We start from the raw sequence: 16022 nt of genomic DNA on the forward strand, positions 1-16022 counted from the left end.
ATTAAAATAGACAAACCCACCAAACATAACCCCCAGCATCCAAGGATAAATAGTTGACCTCGCTCACCATCAATAGTAACAGAGCTCATCTACCTACCTGACCCAAATGCCTGGGGAAACAGCCAGGTCTTCAATGTCTTGCAAAAAGCTAACAGGATTGGGGCCATCCAGATCTCCAGGGGGATGCTGTCCCACAGGGCAGGTGCTGCCACTGAGAAGGCACAACTCCAGGGTCCACCAAGATAACAATGTTTAATAGAAGGGACCGAGAGCATGCTCTCCCTGCTAGATCTGGTGGGATGGGCAGAAACAATAGGAGAAAGACTGTTCTGGAAGTAGCCTGGCCTTCTGTATCCCTCTGTATAAATCCAGCTGTGTGAAACTGATTGTTCTGCCCCATTTAACAAAAATAAATAAAATTATGTATAACAGGTGGTGTTGCTATAATTTTGGCAAGTTAGTTTGGATTATTTTCATCTTGTAGATTGAGGACAGAGGACAAAATAATTGGAGCCTTGTGGACTGCCCTAAACTTACCTGAGCCTTCTCCTTCTTGGCTGATGAAAGCAGTCAATTCAATACGAACAACATGGTTAATGAAACTGATTAATGCTAGCTTGCCAGAGAAAGTTGTTCCCTCCTGCTTAAAAGAACTTCCTTCAGAATTCCACATGGCTCCCACATTTTCCATTTTTTAGAAAAAGATGCTAGGCTATATATGTTTTATTTTTACATTATTTTTGGTACTTTTGTAGTTATTTTTAACATTTCGTAATCGTTTAAAATCATATCATTTGCATTTTTATATTACTATGGTTTATTTTTATTTGTTCTACACATCCAAGTACCTTTTCTAGAAAGAGAGTATTCAAGTATCAAAATAAAAGTTAAATGATATGTAAGTTAAAAGAGAGAAGCAAATAATAATCACTCACTATTCAGACCATGGAATAAAAATTCTTTACTAGCAGAAGCCTAGACCCAAGTCTTAATCCACCCAGGCCAGACATCAAAGGCTTATCCAGACTGAATCAAAACCTTGTGTGAGCCTCAGTGTCACAGATGCTCTGGACTGACCTGGGGTTGCTACTAGGCTGGCCTTTAGGGTTCCAGGCTCTGCAGGTGCAGCAGGTCTTGACCCTTCCATGGACATCCCCTCCTGAGAGTTGGTACGAGATATGGGCTCAGGAGCTTTCTTTTTGCGTTGTAAGGCTTTCTGGATGGACTGCAAGTCAGTAGGAAGGTTGGCTAGCTGATGGAATACATTTCGCTTGCGAATAATGGCATATACCAAATTGGAATTACCTAGGAGTTCACAACAACAGGAAGAGAAAGATAAAAATACAAATCTTTAACCTTCTTTAAATGGGAAAAACAAATTGAAAAAGATCTGCAGACAAGCCTGTTGGCTTATCATGGATAGGACTATTAGATCTGCAGAAGTCCAGGTAACCAATGGCTTCCTACAATTTAATGGCTGCCTGGATTTGTGCAGCTCAGATCTGATAGCCCTAATCACGAGATGATAAGAAACTAACTACAGCTACAGCTATGTGCTCAGTTTCATGCTCAGGAAGTAGAGGTTTAACATTGTTCTCTTCCCCCCCCGCCCCCCCCCTTCTTCATGCTAGTCAAATTCTAGCCTGTAGTTTTTGAACTGTTATTCCTTCAGGTGGTGATATCTACCTTTTAGGTCATCACTAGATTACTGTGCCGCAAAAGAATAAACTGATACCTTATCTATTACAGAACTCTGGCTGCTTCAGCATTATACCAAGAAATATTTCTAAATGTTTTCCTAGTTGCTATTTCCCAGAAATTATTTGAAACACGATGAAATGAAGTGATTGTTTATTTTCCATTGATCAGCATGCAAGATTTGGGATTGCAGGCAGGCTTTCTGATTGACTGTCAACCTACTGAGATTCTGGCCTACTCATGGCCTCTCAGGTTCAGTTCCCAACTTACAAAGTGAAAACTACAGAAGCATGCATTTGAAAAGATTTTATGCACAAGTGAAAAAGTAAAAGAGGACTAAATTGCACTTTGTAGATGAAAAATGTCCTAAAGTAATGAGCAAGAAATATTAAAGGCAACAGCAGTCATCAGTAACAGGAGCTTCCTTTTCCAATTCAAAAAATAATAAAGAACCAAATTTGCAAAATAAATGCTAGTAGCCCTCAAGAACAAAACCAAATGTGAGATTTTTTTTTTACTACTAGAAATGGCAAATCTAAGAAAGAAAGAAAGAAGGGATATTTGCACCATTTGTGATGGAGAAGCTTCACAGTTTTATACCTAGGTGAATATTTATTCTTGGAGTAAATTAAACTCTCAGAGAAGGATAGATTTTGTTTACTGTTCAGCCACTCACCATCAAACTGGTACTGGATGATATTGTTGAAGACTTCCAGCAGAAAGAAGACAAGGTGGTGGTTTTGGACTGTGGAGAAAAGGAACCAAGTAGTCGAAAATGCTTCCAACAGGTGCAGCAATTTGTTAGCTGCTACCATGGAAAGAGACTTCAAGTATGGAGATACTAGAAGACAGAAAAATTAAAAAGGAAGAAAAAGTTAATTAGAGAGATCAAAAATGTCCACTACAACTACATATTTGTGTACTGTCAGCGTACAAGGTACTTACAGAGTTTCACCCTCACCAAGGGGAATACAATCTAATTCAGACAGTGGGGGAAAAAATAGTAAGGGCAAATATAGGAAAGCAGCTAGGATGGGGATTAAGGCAAAGGCTTAAAATATGTTCTGAGAAAATGGTTAGCTCAGCCCTTTATGAAAAATCAAATACTACCATCTTTGTTTGGATATAACAAAGAGCAGGAAAAAAAATTGTTTTTCTAGTAACAATTAAAATAATTTAACTGGAAATTTCCCAGATCAAAAAAAAAAAAAAAATTAAAGTGAACTAAATAGACTCACACCTAATTCCAGAAATTTGGCAGCAAATTCTCTAATGCAACTTGATCCATATCTTAAAACCTGCTACGGGGAGGTATTGCATGCTAATTTCATAAAGAGAAATAGCAGAAGTGTAATATCCAAGTTTACTGAACTCTTGAACAGCTGCATCATAATGAAGAAAACTACTGCCATCTTCTGAGAAGAAGGCAGTATTACAGCAACTCTACCACCATTCTTAAAATTATGTCAGCTCTGAATGATAAAATATAATATCCCTCAAGTAAAACCAAGAGAAGTTCACAGCTACACACACATCTTCCAATATTTCCTTCAACAATTACCTCCAAAAAGAGATTTGGGTACTACAATTAAATTTTTAGACACGATAAGGCCTGCATGCATGACTATACTGGTCAGTCCCGAAGGAAAATGATGCTGCGCTAATTTGCTCAAAATTTTGAAAACAAAAATGTATTTTAAATATATATTGTAGCCTTTCAGCTTGGCTGTCATTACAGATTAGGCAACCTACCATTCACGATGATGGTAAGGAGGCAGTCAAACAGGGGCTGCAACCGCTGATGTCCACTAGTGATGATTTTGTGAAAGACCTGGAGGGTAGAATGAAAGTTAGAAAGGGTCATATTATTTTTACAGCAGCCATACTCTCCGCTACAAGCAAATACGCTGCTAGCAAATTCCACACTCACAATGATGAGAAGATCGGCATGTGTCCCTGTAAAGACAGGAATATCCATTGGTACTCGTACAGAATATGGCTTGTTGAGGCGGACACCAAAATTTCTTTCTCCGCTCAGCAGCAATAAGATGAAGACACCAATGTGCATAAGACCAACTCGAGCTGTAAAAATACAGTGCCAAAATTAAATCAGCCGGTGACCAAGGGGCAAGCCAGCCATTGACAATAGTAGAAGGTCAAAAACAAAATGTAATGCTTACCAACACAAATACCCCACTCTCATTCAGTGTGGTGTTCTAAAACAAATTTATGGTTCAACCTCACCCATGCTGCTGTCCAGCACATAGTTCAATGCCAAGAAGCAGCCTGCATCTGTTGCTTTGTGCTGTAAGCAGAACTCCAAATGTAATCCATGACTCAATATACAGATAAATACACGTGGCTACTTTCAGTCCCAATTCAGCTCTAGCCCTTCTCCAACTAGAATCTCAGAAATTACTCCGGCTTAATCTATCCCATAAAGAGACGTGGAAATAGTTTGTGGACTTACCTGAATTCATTCATTTGACCTCTAAAGCCTATAAATAAACACAGCTCTCTAGCATATCCTAATATTATCATCATCATGATATATATAAATATTTTAAAAATCCCCTCTCACCCCTATGGGGTGGTATGTGTCTTCCTCAGTCTCGGGTCCTCTACCAGAGGCCTGGGAGTTTGAGGGGTTTGCGCAGTATCTTAGCTGTTCCTAGCACTGCACTCTTCTGGACAGAGAGCTCAGATGTAGTTCCTGGGATCTGTTGGAGCCAGCTTAGGAGTCACAGCCCCGAGTGCTCCTACCACCACTGGGACCATTTTGGCCTTTACTTTCTACATCCACTGTAGATCCTACTTCAGACCCTGGTACTTCTCCAGCTTCTCACACTCCTTCTTCCTGATGTTGCTGTCACTTGGCACTGCTACATCTATCACCACCGCTGTCTTCTGGTCCTTGCCTATTATCACGATGCCTGGTTGACTGGCCAGTACCTGCCTGTTTGTCTGGATCTGGAAGTCCCACAGGATCTTAGCCCTGTTATTCCCCACAACCTTTTGTGGGATCTCCCATCTGGACTTGGGAGGATCTAGCCCATACACTGTGCAGATTGTCAGGTTCGGTCAGCACGGGGCTTCGGGGAAGCTCGCAGCCAGACCACGCGAACTCCACCGGCGGCAGCTAGCGAGGGAAAGAGGAACTGAAAGTGCCGCTAATTAATGGGCCACCTGCGCCCAGCCAAACAGGAAAACCGCAGCGGAAGTTTTAACTATACACTGATAACGGCGCGAGCCAACAATGAACGGGGCCGCAGGCAGCGAAACAAGATCGCCGCGCAACACAGAACCCTCGGGCTTGCACGTAACGGGGGGGGACCAACCCAAGCCGGAGGGGGACTGCCAATCAAGGACAATGGACCCTGACCGAACCTGCCATCATGGACAATCAAGAGGGATTATTGGGGGGCCGATAATCCGCAGCGGTAACACGATCGCGGGGCGGGAAAAAGCGCGGGAAGGGGGGAATATAACGAGTGATGCAATTGTACCAAGCCAGTCCTGGCTTTGCTTGTGACTGCTACGTTACGCATGAGTAAACCTCTTTTGTGAACCACACATGTCACGGGAGTTTCTCTGTCGAACGGGGCAAACCTTACACAGATGTTCCTGTACACAATGCCAGCTACTTGGTTGTGCCTTTCAGCGTATGCTGTTTTGCCGGCGTCTTACACCCTGCCACTATGTGATGGACTGTCTCTGAGGCCTCTATGCAGAATCTGCACCTTGAGTCTTGTCTCAATGAACACATCTCTCTGGCATATCCATCATCATCATCATCATCATCATCATCATCATCATCATCATCATCATCATCATCAATATAAATAAACATAAGAGATGGACAACCTTTTAATGGCAGAGAGCTACACTTAATGCTTTTGGGTACTATGCAATGAAGAAAGCTACAAGTGATAGTTCAGTGATGCAAAATTGGTGAGGTTACATTGTGTGCATCATGAACCAGAAGGTTTCTTCAATTTCCCGGGGTTGGGCAGTTAACCACAGGCTTACATTACAGTTTCCATCTATTTCCTATCTCTAAGTTGTGGAAAAATGAAATCTTCTGGTGCAACCAAATTGTCAGGGGTCACAAAAAAAGGAGATCCAGGAGACACAGGATGCCAAATGCTGTCCAACCATGCCTTTGGAATGACTCAGACCACACATACCAGTTGAAAGCATCAGAATGGGCCCTTTGCAGTCACATACAATTTTACCTATATTAAGGCAGGGGCTAGAGAGGCTTTTTGCAATGTCACCTTTTGTTATATAGATTAGAAATGCCAGATCTGTCATTCTATAAATAAGCAAGAGCCGTCCAGTGACTTGGATCCAGATACAATTATATTTATGGAATTAGTCTCAGAATTAGGTAATCAGTTGGAAAGACTAAGTCTACAACAAAAGTTGCCAGCATAAATGTTGTGCACCAGTTATGCCTCTTCCTGGATTGGGAGGCCCTTCAGTCAGTCACTCATGCCCTAGTCATCTCCCATATAGACCATTACAATGTGCTCTACATGGGGCTACCCTTGAAGAGTATCCAGAAGCTACAGTTGGCTCAAAATGCAGCCATGTGGGCAATTTTGGGTGCCCCAAAGATGACACGTTACACCTTTGATGCAGGAGCTGCACTGGGTGCCAATTTGCTTCCGAGTCCAATTCAAGGTGTTGGTTATCACCTTTAAAACCCTACATGGCATGGGACCAGGTTACCTGAGAGACTGTCTCACCACCATTATATTGACCCATCCCACCCTGTCAAGCAGAGAGGGTATGCTGCGGGCCCCATCAGTGAAAGAATGTCAACTGGCGGGGCCCAGAAGGAGAGCCTTCTCTCCTATGGCCTCCGCCCTATGGAATACCCTCCCCCCAGAGATGAGGCAGGCCCCTACTCTCTTGACCTTCCAGAAAGCAGTTAAGACCTGGCTCTGCCAACTTGCATGGGGCAAAAAAAGGGGCAACCAACCCTGGGGGTGGCTAGCACCTTGAAGATGGTTCTGTATGTTAGTATCTTTTCTACCAGCAGCACCTTGGAAGATATTAGTATTTAAGTATGTATTTGAGTTTTATTGTATTTGGGTTTTATTGTATTTTTATACTATTTTTATTGTACTGTATTTTAATTAATATTTATTTGTTGTTTTTACTGTAAACCACCCAGAGTCACTTTCTCATGAGATGGGTGGTGGCTAAATTTGAAATATAAATAAAATAAATAAATAAAAATGAACTCTGAGAATAGATAAACCCAGACTTACATTGATCTGCTCTAGCATCATTAAGGAAGTAGAGAATTGGCACCAGAATATCTAAAACATCACTGCTTTTCAGAACAAAGAAGAGAAATTTCTGAAAGAGAAAAAGAACAATTAACCACCTTTAAATAAGGATTTTTTTCTCTATAAGTGTCAGGAAAGCAGGACAAAACAAAACTGCATCAACAGAGGGGAGAAACTACAGCTATCAGCATGTTCATTAATGTTTTTTAGCAGGCCTGTACAAAAATTGTATTTTGAAACATTTCAAAACAAAACATTTTACATACCCTATTTATTCATTTTCCAATGGCTCCACATGTAAAATGCTGAGGATTTTATGGAGGAAGAAAGTTCGGCTTACTGCTGAACTTGAAGTGATTATTTCTCAGTAGACATGGAGAGAATTGCACTGCTGGCATTAAAAATGACTTGAACAAAAATCACGCTCTGCACATGATTTATCTTTGATCAGAAGGCATCAAAGAGCAGATAAGCATCATAACTGTACACTTTTCCTGTACAGGTTGCTTTCAGATGGAGGTTTCTCAGGGATACTGATTCAACAGGCCTGACACCTGAACACACACAGGAACTAAACTGAGACTTGTTAGGTACGCAGCATCAGCAGTGGGGGCAATGACTCCAAACAACTACCGCTACTGCATCCTATCCTGATCTTTCAATCATTTGTTTCGCTTCTAATCCAAAAGTGTTATTCTTGACAAGCTCACCATCACTAAGATTCTCCCATTTCCACCCCTCGTGTTCATTTTACAGGTTCTGATCCTGCTCTCCCACCCCAATTTTTTAATAATGCCAGAGATAGAAGACAGAACCTTGTTGAAATCACAGAGTTTCCAGAAGAGAACCAGGAGCTCCTGATGGAACTGGATCTTTTTAGTAGAATTTGGCAGGTAGGTTTGGACCAGAGGGTTGGAGAGCAGACGGGCTACTCCTTTCAAAACAAACTGGAAATCCTGATAACATAAAGAACATAAATAGGTCACGGAATGGAAACCTAAGATTAAGCCAATAAGAAACCAGAAGAAAATCTGATACTTTACCTCTTCTCTGTGTATCCTAGACAGGTAATTGACAAACAGATTGTCTGGTCCTGGAGGCTGCATTAAAAGAAACTAAGTGAATATTTCTTAGCTTCAGAACACTCTCAGTGTATATATGTATGTTTTTGAATTCACTGGCAAGTGACATATTCACTAAATCAGTCAAACAATCCTGATGAAGTGTTAAATGTTAAACCACAATTGACAACCTGTGTTCCCAGATATTGGTGAACTACAATTCCCAGGAGCCTCAATCAGCATGATCAATGATAGGGGTATTAGGAGGTATAATTCAGCAACATCTGCAGAGCATTCACTATGCTAAGCATTAGAATGCAATGGTTGCTTTCCATTTTAAAGAAAATAAAGAAAAGGTAGGTTTAATATTTCATAGTTTAAAAAAATACAGCATAGAACAGATTAATTAGTTCATGTATTCAAATCAGAAAATGAATGGCTAGAGTGCTCTTGCCTCTGTTCATTCATGGGTATTATGAATACCTCTCTAGCATGCAGTTCAGCTAGGAAGGAGAAGAAAACTTAAATATTTATGCTAGTAATGCAGTGAGTGAAAGGTTCTGAAGTGAATTGGTAAGCATGCACATAAAATAAGAATTCAAACTAATTAGTTTGGCAATAAGAAGGCAAATGTATATCTTTAAGTGCTTAGGATGCTGGCATTTATGTCTCAGATTCACCACAATTGCTGTAACACACTTGACAAATGTTAGCTTAAAATGAAGTCAGAAAGATGGGCAAAATCCATTTCCATGTTTGCACCCAAATGTCTTCTAATGTTTCAAGCCAAATATCTGGAACCTTGAGTGCCATGGAAAACTACCATTTGAGGAAAGAATTTAGCACCATCTTTCCAGGGCTACTTCTGTACTTCCATTCAAAGCTACTCTGCTTCAGGAAAGTCTGTTGAAGTTTTGTCCTCCACATTACACACACAGCCAAATCTGGGAGCAACTCACATCAGCATCATCCATGGCCGTTCCAGTGGTAGTGCCATCTACTGTGGGGCTGGAGCTGGTAGAAGTGTCATAGTCCAATGTGACTATAAGGACTTGAGCAGCCTGCTCCACCAGTGGTTCACGATAGTCCGAGAAGAGCAAGTGGTTATAGGGGATCCCATAACCCACTGGATCATAAGCACAGACGATATTCAAGAGGGAAGTAAACAGTGGAAGAGCATGCCTAGAAAAGGATCCAACATGCTCAGAAAGATGCACAAGAAACGTGAGGTGTTAAAAGCTTTCCAACAAAGAGTAAGCTTTCGATAAGAAGTCATTTCATTAGCATTGATTAAACAGTGCTTTTCTTCCTCACAAACATGCATTAGTGAAAAGAAAACCGCAGTTTAGAATTTGGGGTTATTTTCTTAACGATTTTGATAAACAAAGTAATATGCTAGATGAATGACAATACAAATTAGAACATCCTATTGGCTGGGTGACTGCAAAAGAATTAGCAACAGTCCCGTATTTAATATATAACAGATCTCTTTCCAAAAATTTTGCTCAATGCAATTTACAATAAAATGTACCCATCCATACTGCACAATTTGTTGTATACTGCAGACTGTTTATTTTATAGTGCCTCCTGTCTTGAAAACAAGCAAACGCTTATACTATTTTCTAATATCAGAGCACATGTTTAGCCTTTTTAATGACATGACTTGATTCCAGTATTGTACAAGGGAAAAAAAGACTGCACCACAATGCTACATTTTTCCATGAATAAAGTTCATTTTGAATCAGCTAAGCAAGCATGTTTATTTAAGTTCAGATAATCAAAGTACAACATTCAGAAGCAGGGCCAAGCTACTTATTTCAGAGCTTAAATACATACACACACAAAGAAACACCAACTGTAAGTAATGTTATCATATCAAATATATCACAAGGCAATTTATTTAAAAATAAAAGCTAAAGGTGATAACTATGAATTCAGTCAAATATTGTGCAACTAAATAGATCAAACCGATAGCAAAACATTTAATAGGAAAAAATGGTATGTTAAAACTTTTAAAAAGCCTTTCCCTCATACTAGGACTTTCATGCAGTGTCAAGCAAACCCTTCTCGGATAGATATTGAATATTCAGGGACCACCACCAGAAAGGCCCTTTGTTTTTCACATGAAGCATGAATGGCAGTGGCATAGATCCAAGCAACTTGCCTGATGAACATGGGGAATTCCAAAGCTGTGGCAAAAGAGGGCATTGTTCCCCAGGATTCAAAGCTTACAAAGCAGATTATTGCTGCACAATAGTGTGCAACAGTCAGAGTTGTCCATTTTAATATATACTTGAACTCACAATGAAGAATCAGATCTAACCTTGTGCTTCAGAAAATGAAATATAGTGTATATAAGAATCACCCATGGAATTATGCATTTGTGAAGAAATACTTCCTTGTCTGTTCTAAATCTCTTCCCAATCAGCCTAAGGCTGACCTGTGGTCCTAGTGTTTTTTTAAAAAAGTTCTTTTTGGTCCATTTCTTCACACACTTGATTTTTATACAATTCAATAATGTCGTCCCCTCCACCCTGCTCTCCCCACCAGCACCTTTTTACTCAAGCTAAAGAGTCCTAAACACTTTAATCTTCTGTCATAAAGAAGGGTTTGAGCCTCCTGGTATGTTTTTTTGGTAGCCAGTTCTGCACTTTTTCCAGTTCTTTATCAAATGAGACAACCAGAACTGTACACAGTATTCCAGATTCAAACACGCCACAGATGAGTAGGAGGGCATTACGTGGAATTTGCCCTTTTATCACAGTTGCTATATACTGAGTCAATATCTCAGTTAAAGCTGTCTGCTGTGACTGGGAGACCTTTTTCTTGCCAAGCTACAGACAGCTCAGACCCCATCAGTGTACAGTATATGTGAAATTATTGATTTTATAATGTGAATGTCCTATGATGTGTAGTGTTGTATAACTGTGAGAAAGAACATTTACTATATTACTGTAGATTTGAAGAAAATGTATTAATTGGTATGAATTATGGAAGGCTTTGGATGGATGTGGGATAGAAAGTTTGTTGTTGGATGCAGTAAAGATAGTGGAAGTTAAGCATGTACGACAATGAAATGCTTAAGAAATAGTTCAACTCTGAGTAGTAGAAATCTACTATGTGTGTTGTTTAATGCAGTGGTCCTCAATGTGGGCCATTAAGGAAACCTTCACTTTTTGGATAACCCTAGAAAGCCATAGTGGCTTTTTCTTGGACTTGGTTGACCCTTTCTTATATCCCATATGTACAGTATTAGTTAAGCCTCAATTATTGTGGCTTTATATAATCTCTAGGCATTATGAAGAAATTTGGCCCTGTTCACTTTTCCTTTCAGTCTCTTTTTCACCAGCATTCTAACTTATCTAACTTGGCTCAGAGATTTTAGCACTGGCATAAAAGCACCTATAAACTATCCTTTCTCAAATACAGCTGGCATATTTTTTAAAACATCTACACTTTTCTGAACTAGATGTCGACCAGCACCAGTCAATTTGCCCTCAGGAATCAGTTTAAAAGCTCCTCTTCTTCCTTACTGATGTTCTGCATCAGCAACATGGTTACATATCAGTTTAAGTTCACAAAATTAGTTTAAGTTCACAAAATTAAGTTCACATAAAATCAGTTTAACCTCACAAAATTAAATCTCTCCACTTGGCACCACCATCTTATCCATGCATTGAGACCCCTGACCTCTCTCTGTCCAGCTAGGTTTGTATGTAGAATAGGCAGTATTTCTGAGAACACTACCTTGACAGTCCTGGACTTCAATTTGTTCCCTTTTAGCATACATCTGGCTTCCTGGACTGTCCAATAACCTTTTCTTATATCACTGATGCCAATGTGGACAGTGACCACTGCTTCCTCTTTGGAACTATGAAGCAATTTATCTAGACACCATATAATCTCTACTAGCTTTGCACCAGGCAAGCAAGTCTCCATACAATCTACAAAACTGTAAGCTTTCAGCACAGTATTACAAATCCACACACAGCCTCTTTGACCTGACACAGGGACAGCCCACAGGGACAGCCTGCTGTTTCCCAAGTGCATGTCAGTCAGTAGGTGGCAGCAAAGAGCTGCGGGGGAAAGGTTGTATCTTTTGGCTGCCATCCAGTAGTCATCCTACCCTGAGCTTCAAAGTTAAACCCCTTTCTCAAACTTCAGCACTTATCCACTGGCTGTCTCATCAGCAAATCCAGATGAATGTACATGGCAGCCAAGAAATGCAAAAATCCAAACTCTTTATTGTCATTTAGTAATCAATAGGTTACACGGTCAACCAGTCAACCTATAGTTACATGAAATTTTTAAAAATTCAATTGGTTGATGGTACAACAGGAAAAGGGAAAAAAAACACAGTGCATGGACTAACCAGAGTGCTGGGAATTTCAACTGGAGGAGCCTTTTCATATGATGGATGATGTTGGACAGGGCTGGAATTTCAGCCAAAGGAACCACCAACCACAGCCCTTAGAATGCTGCGTGTTAAAACTGTATGGACAGCAGCTGAACACCAACCCATTCCAGATGCATAATAAGAGTAATCTGGAGGCAGCAAATTTGGGGTTGCATGATTTCCTGCTGGCTCCACGATGGGAGGGTTAGCAGCTATGTGGATGTAGCTTAGCATTCCAGCACCATCCACTATTTGAATAAAATGTTGGTTAGCTCCAATTAGGTCAGCACTAGCCCTAAAAGCATACATACTGAATTAATGAGGAAAAAAAAATTAAAAGAAGGCATGAAGTGGGGAGAGATGGAGCGATGTCTATCATATCTAAGCAATCCTTTTAATAAAAGAAGGTTTAGATTAAACAAAATTATTCCAAGGCATCCATCACATGCAATTTGCTATTTCTCACCTGTTCTCCGTAGAACAGAAAAACTGGACCCAGGGATTAGTGTTGCTACTATCCGAGGAGGGAGGCAAGTACATGACCTCTGAGAAACAGGTCAGCAGGAGTTTCAGTAGCTCTGTCCTGAAAAGTGTATGAATAATAAGTTTCAGTCAGGGAGTATTAATTATTATTCATACAGTAATGAGATTTTTGCTAGGGTTTTGTTTTATTTACAATGTATTCTTTATTTTGTATGGGCCAGTGTGTTAATCTGTTCTAAAAAAAATTGTGCTAAAGCTAGAACGAAGTATTCTCACCAGTAGTATTTCTTAAAGAAATACAATTCTAGTCCCTTTAGCCATCAGGAGCCACAGGTCAGAAAGACATTTCCTTGTTCATTACAAGCATGTGTACTACAAGATGTCAGTTTATTCAAGTGAACATTCTGCTTAGCCCCATCTCAAGCAGAGTTTATATAGCCACAGAAGACTAACACTGAAGTAAAAGATAACAAATTGTGCAGTCATTTCTAAGGTATTTGTAACAGTACTGGCAATTTCTGCACTGTAATCAATTAAGTGTATCCATTTTCATATTCTATTATGCTCATCCAGAAGATGGACTTGAAAAGGAGAGAAAAGTATCTTGCTCCTTGAAAGTAAAACTTGTAAAACTTGTAAAGATTTCAGCACCTAGAATTCCATACACCGAATGATTGATCAGGGATGAGAATTTCACTTTGTACATAATTCTCATGATCTTGTCTTTATTACATACATAATCTGATCTGTCATTTTCTGATATCCTCACCTATTTAAATCATGGCTGTAGCTAGGTGGTGGTGAATGAGCAAATCCAACACCAGCCTCCCAGATGTATTCACAACTATCAATTGCATGGATATCCTCAGCTGTGTCCTAGAAAGGAAAAAGAAATTAGCAGCCATACCAACAGAAACTGCAAAAACATAGAACACTTCAAATACTGCTGAACCTTCCAGGTGAAAGTATGAATAGGATTGTGAAGATTTAGATAAAGTCTCTCAATTCTCTTGCAGATGGAAAAAAGAATGCCCAGGAGCACAGAATTAGAGGGTGCTTCTAGCATTACTAAATCAAATAATCTAATACAGTCTTTCCCACCTTAATAGATTTTCTACAATAAGAAGAAAGGTGGAAGAAACATGGAAAAACATGAGAAGTTTAAAGAATTCCATGAATGACGCATAGTGGCTGCACAATAAAAATCTCATATGCAGAAACTCAGAACACCATATTATATCACAATACATGTCAACAATCCAAATATTCTTCTGGGGGAAGAAATGGCGGACTAAAGACCGCTCCACGAAAATGGAGCCAATGACCACAGCAAAATGAAGAGCCAGCAAGTAGACCAGCTCTTCATAACTCCTCTCTGGACAAGGACAGAATTTGAGATTGTTCATAAGTGCTCCAGACAGTTGTTCCTCACCAGGAGACCACAAGACAGTGGTCTCCAGTGGGATTAGAGCTGTGGGAGATGAGATAATAGCCATGTTGTTCAAACCACAGTCTGCACCTTTGAAAGGACACTGGGTTCACATACTTTCTTTCCTAATCACTTTTGGAAATTGCTTGTTAACTGCTTTTCAGCTCTTAGGAACCTTTGGATTGACAAATTTTACAGCACTGGGTGATTTCCTTCAATCCTTAGCAAAAAAAGTTTTAAATACAAGTTTAAGGACTTAATTTTTATTTTTGGCAGGGGGGATAAAAAGCAAAAGGGTGATTAGAACTTTGATTTTGGAAAGTTACAAACAGACTAAGTGTCCAGATGGATTTGAAATAAGATTTTGGAATTAATTATAAGAATCCTTCTCGTGGGAAAATGTTTTTTGTTTTGAATTCTCTTAAAAAAAAAAAGGTAGATGAGACTTCGAAGGTTGGACACTAGAAGGAACCAGAGGGAACTAAAGATTATAATTAAAGAAGAGAAAAAAATTAAATTAAAATTTGACTTACTAATACAGAATGGAGCAAAGTATTCTAACACTGGACATATTGAGGGATATTTTTGAAAAATGGACTTAGAAGTTAATATTAATAGTGTCAACAGAGACATCTGCCTCTATGGAGAGATTGTGTCTAAAAGATGTTATGGAAGAGGAACAAGTTTTACCTGACAAGTTCAAGAGTTGAAAGTAGATTTACAAATGACAGGCCACAAGAATAACATGGAAAAAGATGTTACACTGGACATAAAAAAGAAACCGGCTGATGTTTTAATAATTAAAAGGGATATACAAACAATAAACCAAGAGACCAACCTGGATAATTTTCCTATATTGGATTAACAAAAGAGGCTTGTTAAAGTTTTGAGGAATCTTATAAGGGACAAATAAAAAATGAAAAGAAATCAAGTTCTACATGATTTGAATGGACAAAAGATTAAGATTGTTAGAAGTAAAAGGAAGGAATATAAAGTTGGTTTATTTGATCAAGGTTAAAATAGATACGTTATTTCTGGTAACCGTTAATGGACTTTTGCTGACACCAGGACTGAAATGACAATGCTTTATGGATTTGTTTATAGCTAAGAGATGGGATATGGGAAGAAGAGATCATTTGTTGTATTTGAAGAGGTGATAAGTTACTAAACTTGTTTATACTTGTGATGAAGGTTGGAGGTCATGTCTTTATATGTTTCTTTTTTTTTCTTTACTATATTCTTACTTTTCTTACTTTTCTATTTATCTTTCTATTTTCCCTTTTTTCTGCACCTTTTACTCTTTCTTTCGATTCTTCTATCTTTCTTTTAGTTTGTATTAGATTTTATCTATTGTAATTATAATCTTTAATAAAATTACTATTTTAAAAAATCCAAATATTCTGGAAGATCCATTTGTTTGTTTTTCTGGCTATCCATTGTATTCTCCATCACCAAAGTTCAAAAGCATCAATACTCTTTCTATCCTGCTTCTTCAAAATCTAACTTTCATTTCCACAGAGTATCACAAGGAAATCAATGCCTGCATGATTCTGATCTTTGCAGTTATAGATACATCTGAATATCTTTTCCAAGGGCTTCATTATTATCCTACTGTAGCATATTTCTTGACTGCTGGTTCTTTTACTGTTGCTAGT

At 39.1% G+C, this 16022-nt stretch overlaps 1 protein-coding gene across 1 annotated transcript in view; it reads right to left on the reverse strand.

Annotated features, from left to right (window-relative positions):
• HID1 (HID1 domain containing) overlaps positions 1–16022 on the reverse strand; it is a 52382-nt gene that overhangs the window by 16428 nt on the left and 19932 nt on the right. Inside the window, exons 5-14 of the mRNA XM_007428028.3 lie at positions 13708–13814; positions 12922–13038; positions 9019–9241; positions 8042–8098; positions 7814–7954; positions 6978–7068; positions 3629–3780; positions 3451–3529; positions 2375–2539; positions 1078–1305 (exon numbers count right to left, since the gene is read on the reverse strand). Of these exons, the coding sequence (XP_007428090.1) occupies positions 1078–1305; positions 2375–2539; positions 3451–3529; positions 3629–3780; positions 6978–7068; positions 7814–7954; positions 8042–8098; positions 9019–9241; positions 12922–13038; positions 13708–13814 (1360 nt within the window). The remainder of the gene's footprint in view (positions 1–1077; positions 1306–2374; positions 2540–3450; positions 3530–3628; positions 3781–6977; positions 7069–7813; positions 7955–8041; positions 8099–9018; positions 9242–12921; positions 13039–13707; positions 13815–16022) is intronic.

Source organism: Python bivittatus, unplaced genomic scaffold (genome assembly GCF_059951505.1).
Source record: "Python bivittatus isolate LINGU-HERP-01145 unplaced genomic scaffold, Pbiv_v1 ctg000080_np1212, whole genome shotgun sequence".
In the NCBI taxonomy this organism is placed as follows: domain Eukaryota; kingdom Metazoa; phylum Chordata; class Lepidosauria; order Squamata; family Pythonidae; genus Python; species Python bivittatus.